This window comes from Pseudoliparis swirei, chromosome 4, assembly GCF_029220125.1.
Source record: "Pseudoliparis swirei isolate HS2019 ecotype Mariana Trench chromosome 4, NWPU_hadal_v1, whole genome shotgun sequence".
NCBI lineage: Eukaryota > Metazoa > Chordata > Actinopteri > Perciformes > Liparidae > Pseudoliparis > Pseudoliparis swirei.
Window position 1 is genome coordinate 11,352,168 of NC_079391.1, and position 10,853 is coordinate 11,363,020.

The 10,853-nt window shown below is 40.1% G+C and overlaps 1 protein-coding gene across 2 annotated transcripts in view; it reads right to left on the minus strand.

Annotated features, from left to right (window-relative positions):
- Positions 1-9,096, minus strand: part of myo1ea (myosin IEa) — a 44,464-nt gene extending 35,368 nt beyond the window's left edge. For both annotated transcript variants that reach the window (XM_056412006.1, XM_056412005.1), the window contains exon 1: positions 8,806-9,096. In XM_056412006.1, coding sequence (XP_056267981.1) covers positions 8,806-8,808 — 3 coding nt within the window. In that variant the 5' untranslated portion in view covers positions 8,809-9,096. The remainder of the gene's footprint in view (positions 1-8,805) is intronic.
- Positions 9,097-10,853: the final 1,757 nt, after the last annotated feature.

Genomic DNA, 10,853 nt, shown 5'->3' on the forward strand with positions numbered 1-10,853 from the left:
CCTTCAATACATTTTTAAATGTTCTAATCTATGCCTTCATTTTGTCATTTTTGCAATCGGGTTTGGAAAGTATAAGAATTTTTATCTTTTAACATGGATGTGGTCCAAATGTAGACAAAAGAGTCGCCATCAGAATACCAAGTTAAGTTTAGCATCAATAATCACAGTAAAAGCACTGAAGGGGTATCATTCTGACTGAGAGCATGTATGTCAATAATTCATGATTCACTCAGCTCAGTTTATCACATAACAACATAGTTATTCCCTGATGCATGTTGGCATATATATATATATATATATATATATATATATAGATGTATCAAACAGGCGGAACACGTCAAGCACCATGTCAGTGGTTTTGCGTGTTTTAGCCCATTAACTCCAAACCATGTATTCTTTACACGATTGAGAACCATCTTCCAAATTATACAATGAGGTTTATTTTATTGATGTCCTTCCCTCAAGCAGTTCATTTCAGTAAACAGTATGAAAGTCAACATACAGAAGCTTAAAACCTGCTTATGATAGACAAGCCACCATCATGCACAATGAGTCAGCTCCCTTTTGTTTGACGGAGTTACATAATTGTCAAACAGGGAAATCCTGATAGGTTGAAACATTTCTAGAATACTTTCTCCTCCAACCTGAGAATTACATGTTTAATACAAGAGAACAAAGTTCAAGTTGAGCTCCCTTGAATGCACCAACCAGGACTACTTGTAAAACAGTCCCGGATCACAACTGTGTTATCACACGGCCACATACTTTCTGTTGTTACACAAAAGATACCCAAATGTATGCTTTTATAGATTACCTATCTCAAGTCTGAAACCTCCTGCAAGTTCATTGTGAAACCAAAGTGAAGAAAGCACAATCTTACAAAATATGGTATGCTAACTTTCATACCTTCCTGACTTGTCACCGGGTATTTAGAATATGGGGAGGAGGAGCGGTTTGTCAGTAAAATGAGCATAGCTGGTCCACATTAAAGATCAGTCCAAAGGGATTAGCCTGCGAACCTCATGGAAAACCTCATTCACTTTAATCAGCAGTTGGACTCTTGTACCTTAATACTGTCCACGCCCACAGTCACCATGTATGTCTAGTGCTACTACAGGACACTATGTCAACCTACTAAAAGGGCTATAATGGGAACCAAGACTGTGCACTCATAGACTGTGCCAAAATAGGTCAGGGAATAGATCCACAACACATTCACACCAGTAACGTGTGGTTGATTTGACAGATGTGTTCCCCTACTCCTCATTAGAATCCAAAACGTGTCCGGTTTGACCTGAACTAAACCGCTGAAGGAGGTATGACTCTCTCTACGGCATTTCCACCTGGTCTGTCTTGCTTACTTTTGCACTTTGTCCAGGATCACTCACTGCGTGAAATCGGACCAGAGCAGATGAAACTGCTGACTGAGATGGTTAGCCTTTCCAAGGTAGAGAGAGAAGATAAACAATGATGAGAGTGTGTGTGTGTGTGTGTGTGTGTGTGTGTGTGTGTGTGTGTGAGAGAGAGGAGCAGTGACCCACGTGTGAGGCAGTCTAAACAGGTATGGGATGCTCACTGAGTCCTCCACACACACTCTTCAAGGATCATCTTAGTGCTGAAATCTCCAGATGAGGCTGGAGCTTGATTAAAGAGTAAATCCACACTGATTAAAAAAAGAATCTCTCTAAACCAACTGTTGAAAATTCACAATATAATATACAATCTAAGTTGTGGTGCCAGAAACAACATGCAGTCCCATTTGGCGTAACCCCATACAGAGGAGGAAGACAGAAAGCTTCATTGATGTACCTGCAATGGAAAAATATCTGTAGGGTCTGTTCTGATTATAAGGAAAAATAAATAGCCTGCAGCCTCAAATATAAGGCTAAAGAAACACAGTCTCTTATTTTAAACATCTTAATACTTATCGTCCTTGACAGTGTCAGTCAATTGTTAAAATGTACAGGCACAATGCCAGTGGCCCTTGTCTGAGGTCCTCGCCTGACCGTTGTCACATGTAGAAAACAATAAATCTGCTTTTGATGCAAAGGCTTGGGACCAAAGTCCATGAAAAAGTTGTACAGGAAATGTGAAATGTATAATATGAGTGATACTGAATATAAACCTTTTTTCTCCTTTAGGTGATAAACACCTGCACACACATTAGAGGACAGCGGGAAGCACAAAGCATATTGAGCATGTTTTTAGGACGGCAACAAAATAAATAATGCAGACCAACAAGCCTCGTACTTTGTTTCCTTGTGTAGATTTCTCACTCTGTTATGGATCGGAGCTGCTCGAGGTCACACACAAGGGAAGAATGAAAAGTAAGATATCATTCTGCTAGGATTTGGTAACATGAGCACCGACTAGTTGTGATGATGTTCTAATGCTGTGCCTGCAAGGCAGGGCTGAGCACCATCCCTCCCAGAGAAAGAGGACATATTGATCGAGTGTAAACAGATACTGGGTGACTTTTAACACATCTCAGAATGAACTACACAGAGTTTCACTTTTCTTTATTCGAGTGGAGTTAAACTTTGTAAACTTGAAAGCGGCTGACTTTAAACTGTAATCTCTGAAGTGGACGACAACAGCAACAAGGCTGCTAATAAAACTAAATATCAAAGACAATGTGGTCTAATTCAGCTGAAGTCCTCAGAGACGTGTCACACCGTACTGTACATTTTCTTTTTCTCAGCCTCAGTAGTGGTTGAATGTAAACAAACCATCTGCAGTGGAAACTCATTTATAGTCATGCCTTGTGCCACACCAGGGCTGCAGTCTCAAGTTTCAATCAACGGAATCCAAACCAGCATCTTACCCTCACAGTAACCAAATACATGCAAATACAGACTCTTTCAGTCAGAATCTGAGGAGGAAGGAGAAGCAAGAAGCTTGACAGAGTGAATCGTTGGTTTGGGAAAAGGCCACCCAACATGCCAGGGCTTTCTGTGTTTCCTGCCACTCAGGAATTATCTTAATGCCGCCATCATTTCTTCAGATGCAAGAGGAAAATCATGGGCTCATTACATTTTAGTTTTGACGAATAAATTGAGCAGAAAATGAATGAATCTGGCCTTTAGAGAAGTAATCTTTTTAAGTGGATTGTTAGCGTTTTACTAAAGATGGCTTTTATAATGTCAGTAACGCAGCTTTCTTTTGTTTTTAATGGGATAATAAAGTCTTGAGTTATTCACAATATACCATAAAAAAAGGCCCTCTAGTAACAGCACTAACAAGCTACACTGGCAGTTCACTTTAATAAACATCTTCCAGGATAGAAGCAAATTATTAAAAGACAAAGTTTACAAAGGTCTCAAAGAAAGCTTCTTGTATCCCGGAACATACATCTTCTGTTGTCTCCATGAAACTAATATCTATAAATATTATTTTTTTAAATAAACTTGGAAACAGACCTCCAGGACACCGTCAAAAACCGAGTTATATCTCTGAAAAACTAGTCAAATAGCATAAAAATAATTTAGCTGTGAAACTGATTGGGTGTCGAGGGCAGTGCTGAAAGGCTGACCTTAATCAAAAGGTGCCTCAGATTACTGTGAGAAAGGTCAGACAAGGCGATCCCTGCAATTTCATCTAAGAGCAAGAATACGTTGTCCTGACATTACGTGGTTTCAGTTAACATCGCTTGTTCTCCAGAAAGTTTTTAGTCAGATCAAAAACCATCGAGGGCCCTACAGCCTTTAATATTTATGACCAAACAACTGTAAGTGAAACTAAAGCAGCTTTGGATTGCATATATATATATATATATTCGTGCATTAGTGTTTACTGTTGCAGGTTCACTTTGGGTGAAGGGGTGTGGTGCAATCATATAACAAATGGAAATTTAATGACGTTGATATTTTTAACTCCACCAAAGTGAGTACAGTCATAATGTACCTAAAAGAATGACTCAGCACCGACGTCACAGAAACCGCTGCGCTGCCTCTCAGTACGTGGTGAATGGAGCACCAGCCAGCGCTGGTTGATGATGCATAGTGTGATTCTCATAATTAAAGAGCAGTGCTTAAGTGTTGAAAAAAGAATACTCTTACGGGTGTGTTCAACCTGACTATAAAAAAAAAAGATGGAAATAAATGCTTGCCACTTTGATAAATTATAGGTGGTGACTTAAAACAAGAAGTGCATCAAAGTTTGCCTCGGAATTGATTTGCTTACTCAGCTTCATGTCAGTAATGTATCCGTTTGTTATGAACAATAACAAGCTGAGTGCAGGAAAGAAAAGATGGACTCCATTCAGAAGACAATTGTACCGTCTGGTAGTAAGAAAAGAAAAGTTAGATACACATGCTGTGCCGACTGTATTACAAGTAGGAAGGCTGCTAGCATACAATAACTGTTATTGGAGATATTATTTGTCATTGTAATTAATTAAACCTCATTTTAATCGATATGTCAATACTACAATGCTAAACATAATTGAAAGAAGCAAATATATCCTACTTTTCAATGCAGTACAACTTTCTGTGATTATACCTCAATATCTTTGAAATGTACAGTTTACAGATGTCTCATTTCAGTCAGATCATCAGAAGATGAAGCTGGTGAACGTCCTATTTTGGGCATTTTATATGGTTCATAATGTATTGAGTTTTGTTTATATAATTGTGACCCAGCTGTAAGTAACCACAGTATTAAATGTAGCTGACATTGTAGAGTATAGTATGAATATTACACTGTAAAACCATGTTTAAGGATACAAATAACCTCTAAGTTCAAGAGGATACTATTCCAACACTACAGCCACTGCACGATTCCACAGGTCAGAAATGCACCCACTCATCCCCAGCGCCAAAAAGGACATCTAATTCAAACCAGCTAATTTTACATCATGTCTCTCCAGGAAAAACGTAACGGCTGACAAGCCTTTTAAAAGCGTTGACGTTTGTTCAGTCTACCATGTTTTTCCCACATGGTCTTTGCTAAAAATATACACTCACAACTCGATATTATGTGGCTAACACTGTAAGATATTCAGAGATATCCAAAGATATAAGAACATCATATGACTGCTCTTGGATAAATAAAGGTCTTTTTTTTGTAACTAAGACAGTACAGTGTCTCTGTGAAGATGATTAAACAATAGCAATCAGGCCAAGCCGACAGCAAGTGACGACATAAAGACAAACGAGGTGGACGAAGTAGAAGGCCGAACACTGTGTGGCATGTGACGCTGTGAAGCTATGAGAGATGACCTCAGCACTCAGTCACCGATGAGGGAGGTCATACATGCAAATAGGCAGCTGTGACAGGACACTGCTTGGTTCATGGTCTGAAAACAAGGAAAACAAACTAAACACACATTAAAGGACGTTACATGAAGCAGGTATTGAGGATGATCTAAAAACAGCTGAGCAAGACAATTTAGTTTAACAACCTACAGATTTTTCAAAAATGTTTGAGAAAATACTTTGAGCACAGACACTGAATCAACTCTGACAAAACAATTCCATCAACTTCACTCTTATTAGCGTGATGGGCATGTTCATCAACAGTGAGAACAGCTGCAGATACATCTGTGCTTAATGTGACCCCTTATTTCAGTTTCAAATTCAAACATGTTGTGGAAAAATGTTTGAGAGAACTAAATCCCTGCATTAACAAGTTTAGAGGTTCTGTGAGGCCGTAATAACCCTCTGGTCACCACTGACATCTGTACCAAATGTTATGGCAATACATGCAAAAGGTATTAAGAGATTTCCGATTGAACAAAAGTACTGGAGGCAGCATTAATATTCCTAGAGCATGGTTAAAAATGTAATTACTGTCACGCCGGTACAGCTGATGTGATTAAATTTGAACCCCATGATAACTCCATAAAATATTACAGCTGTGTAATTATTGGCCGGTTAATCTCCGAAAAAATGTGCGCAGCGCTCTGTTCAGTTGCTGTGTGCATCCTCTCCTCGTCCCTCATAGTGACAGTTATAGAGCTACAGCAGTGGAAGTACAGGCGTCCATGGTTTGAGAACAAGGCTCCGGCGTACACATAGAGGCACACCGGGCAGCGACTCTGAACTCTTGGCCACAGGAGGGGTAACACACAGAGCTCAGGGGACCCGGTAAACAAACCGGGTCACGCCAACCGCTGAGTGTATTCTCACCTCACCACTTCCAGGGTTCAATATCATGTTTCACAATTACAGGAATACTAGAAGCCTTGATGCCACCGACTGATGATAATTGACAACATTGAAATAATGTTGTTGAAATAATGCTTTATGATCGGTTATGTTTAACACATTTTGGAGAAAACAAACCCAAAAGGTGCCATGACACCTTAGCTTACGTATCTGATCAAACGGCTAGTGTGCAACAATAAAGAAATAAGGAAGAAATCACTAGTTGTTGTCAGTAATCCAGCCTCTTGCATCACGTGCACAGATAAATTGTGCAGGAAGCTATAGCACATAAATATTCAATTTAAGATTTAAATAAATCAATTCAACTGTAAAATGTTCCACTGTATAGGCAGCTGCTTGACTCCATTCCTGATTTTTAAGACAGAACAAGATGTATCGTCTGCCAATTAAGAAGATGAGGTAAGTATTGGAGTACATTATTATGAGTCGGGTGTTCATCTCTCCAGTGTCAGGCTATAAAAGGGTTTTGATGTTGTGTCAACATTTTTCATGACTGGGTGTGCTCATGTGCAACTAAATCTAAAACAGGAAAAATAAAAAAATAGTTCCACATTTGCTTGCGAAGCATAAACAATAAAAGTAAGGTTCCATTTCCATTAAACATATGAAAAACAAGATTTGTTAAAAGAAGTTAAAAAAACCCAGTATTGATTCAAGTGCAGACTCATACAGAGTGAAAAGCTCATCTACTTGATGGTCGTCGACAACAAATGTTTACAATGTGAAATCGATATGCTTCTTTTATCCAGAACGATTTACAACAAGTGCAACAGTAGAAGGAGTCAACACTCATGATGTCCGTCATCGCAAAGAGCGGAGCATTGAAGACACAGTTTTGTAACAAATAGGTATGAAACTGGTCGAGAGTGTACGAGTGTACTGAACCACAGCGATAAGCCGAACGAGTTCCCCAGGTCCACAGAAGAAGTGTTCGTCCTGTTTCAGAGAATCGGCTTGAATTCCTGAGCAAATCTCGACAGCAGTGGTCGGTATGAAAATGGAGCGCCAGCTTTTAAATCAAGGGAGATGGGGGTTACTCGGTACACACCTCCCTGTAGGAGAAACTAATGCAAACCATCTGCTGTCATACCGACTTGCTATTCAGCATCTGGCAGAGAAAGAACCAGGCAGCGATGCTGGTGTCTGCGATTCTAGACAGTTAGGATGACAGCCAGACTTCTACTCTCCACGTTAGCCGATACTCTCTTTAACTGATGATACTTCCTTTGTTTTTAAAGAACAAATCCAACAATAGGTGTTTTGACTACATCTTGGACGCCATTCTTGAAACCGCTTTATTCATGTCATAGCTGAAGAGTGTTTTGAGTTACCTCACAAGAAGAAAGCAACTGTGCCGACTGCTCTTTCACGCTACACAATCCGATGTGATAACCCCACAAAAACAGAATTAAAGCATGAATGTTGCAGTAACGCATTACATCTCAGCTCAATATGCTGACTGCATATTATGCAACCTTTGTCCTTTTGGCTGGTCTCTAGGCAACCCGACCTACAGGTCAAATACAACACTACGTCCTACCTGTTTTGAATAGACATACTGTGTGTGTGTGTGTGTGTGTGTGTGAGTGAACAAAGCAACAGGTAGAAAGCTGCAATGATGTAGGCAAACAAATGTTTCTTTATATTCCTGAAGGCAAATATTAGGCCCAAAACAAAATCATGTTTAGTTAAAAGTGGCGTCTACAATCACAAAGAAGCAGCCATAATGTCAAAGACATATTAATAGGTGCTAAAAAAAAAAGCTGCATCAAAGCTGTATTAATATTTTTATCAGTCAAAGTGGAAATTATGCTACAGAAGACGGTAGCTTTAGGAATTGTTGCCAAAACACAACAAGGCCACACAACCTCCTCCATAACTTAGCTCCAGGGATGGCATTCAGTAACCAGGAAAAACCTGTCTCCATGTAATGCACACGCACACACACACACACACACATAACAACAACAATGCTGCACACATGCAAAATCAGAATCAGAAACAGGTTTATTGCCAAAGAATGTTTTCACAAACAAACGAGGAACTTTTTTTGGCGGAAGGTGCAAGAATCGCGCACCAAGACACCGAGGCTCCATCTGACACACTCCCCAGCTGCCTCTCCTTCCAAGACTAACCAGTTTTAAAGGAAAGGCTGCACCTCATGACACATGTTTTTAAGTGGCATTGCATCCTCTCTGGGTGACACTCACACACGTTTAATTCTACCGCTGTGACTCAGTGCTGTCTAATTACTTTGACTGTAGCCCAAAACAAGTCTATGTCAGTCAGAGACTGTCAGGGTGGAGACGGGGGAGGAGAGTCAAAGACAGATGGATAAGTGATAAAAATGGGAATAAAACCAAAACAATGTACCATAAAAAGAAATACCAACAAATGACACCTATAGCTTTTCTCAACAATAAAGTAAAAATAACAGAAACTGGAGTTGGTTATAATTTAAACTATTTAGTTAATAGTGTGAAGAGATAAATAACCATGACAGAACCAACAATATTTTTAAAACGTTTAATTCTTGGGACTAAATTTCTTATATATCGATTCCACCTCTGTTTCTTTATATCAACTGAGGACTACAGGATGATCTGATCTTAAAACATGAGCCAGTGTAAATACTCACCATCCTCTGACTTCAAAACAACAGTCGCAGTCTTCTCAGTCGTGTTCTCCGCGATCCGGTAACGTTGGTTGTCGCTACAAACCTAAGTGAAGTTCACAGTAAAAAAAAAAAACCTCTCTAATTATGAAACCTAAATCCAGAGGACAAACCCCCAAGTTAAAAGAAGATATTCCTGATAAACTCCAGCGAGCATGGATCCTCAGCGGTGTCCTCCGTCCATTGTGCAGACAGACCAGAGTCCGACGCTGACAGCAGTGGAGCAGTGCGCGAACACGGAGCGAGACGGTCCTTCCCCGGGCAGCAGTGCCCTCAAAGCTCGCCTCTGAAAACGCAACACAGGAAAGCCAGAAGCCAGAAGGTCCAATCAAAAGACGCTGCACGCGGAATACGCATACATATTCATTAGGTGCTGGGAGAGAAACAACTGGGCATGCGCAGCTCCAGGGCTTCCTTCCAAGTGACTCAAATGCAATCCAACCTGTCGGATCCAGTACATCATGAAGCACATTGATGAAGTACTACATTTCCTCTCACAGGTGTTGTTGTTTTAGGGGCCTTTCCCTTATGTTTGTGCAAATTAAACACCCATTAGAAATGTATACCAATATGTATTAAAGGTTCTTGCGCATATGTCGTTCTCTTGTGCTTTACAATGTAACTTATGTTAGCAGTTAAGCCTTATAGCTTCTGTCAGGATAAGCAGGACTCAAAAGGAGTCATGTGGAGATGGAACTGATTATTCCATTCAATATGCAGTATTGTATGTGGAATAATCATTTTAATTTCAAACACAGACAACATGATTAAGTGACTCCGTGTCATTAATATCCAGTTCATGTCCTTTGACCGTCCTTAGTCTCTGACTTAATTGTATCTTTTAATACATTACTTCTTTTTGTCCACACATTTTGTACAGTGATTCAGTCCCACGCCCTCTTGAGACGAATGCAAATAACTCAAAGGAAAACTCGTTTGTAGTCCAGGGGTGGCTCTAGTATCCACTTCTCACAACCAGTCTCCAGACAGACTGAGGCTCGCCTTGAAATGATGTTGGGCGGTGAGGACACTCTCTGGGTGTAACCTGTCTAACAGGCTCCAGGCATGGTGTGTGTGTGTGTGTGTGTGTGTGTGTGTGTGTGTGTGTGTGTGTGTGTGTGTGTGTGTGTGTGTGTGTGTGTGTGTGTGTGTGTGTGTGTGTGTTTGTGTGTGTGTGTCCTGAAGTCCTATCTCAGTGTCATTTTATATATACTTCTTAAGTTGTAAGATACATATTAAACACATTCCTCACCAAAGCAGAATTAGAACTCACTTGCAAAAGCCGAGATGTTACTGCCTAGTATTTGTTATCTGACTGTAACTGTGAATGTTTTTTCCAAATATTAATAGACGGAAACAAATTGGCCAAGTAACACGTGCAAAACAAGAGAGCTGCTATAATGAAAAAAGGTGTAAAAGTCATGGAGCTTCGGGGATGTTGTTGGTGCAGTATTTTGTCACCACCCAGCGGCCATTATCGGACAAGGCAGAACATATCAAAACACTTCAAACCACTGGCCAGAAGATGGTTGTTGTCAGGGGCGTCGTAAGGCCTATTTTAAGGGGGCTTCACCCCGAATGTTCTTCAGCAGCCCCCCCCCCCGAATGTTGCATTATTTATTTATTTATGTTTGTTGTTGTTAATGTCATTAAATTAAACTATTGTTTCTCACATGGACACATTATTTATAACTCTAACATGCTACTTATGTGCGTGCGTTCTGGTTCGTGCGTTTTCTCCTCCTTCAAATTACAATCCAATAAATAGCCTATCATCATACTAAATGAGAAAATCCCCAGGCACTAGGACCTTGGGGAGGCTGGTGTGCTGGCTCTCACTGCCAAGTAAGTCTCTCATCAATGACAGCCAGGATTACAGCCAATGAGTTTAGCTCAAAGTAAATGATGCATGGAGTGAACAGTAAGTCCAGGTAGTTATAGAATGTGGCTATCGGTTGTTGTTAACGAGTGTTACCTGCTTACATTTATGTTTACTTGAGGCGAATTAAAAG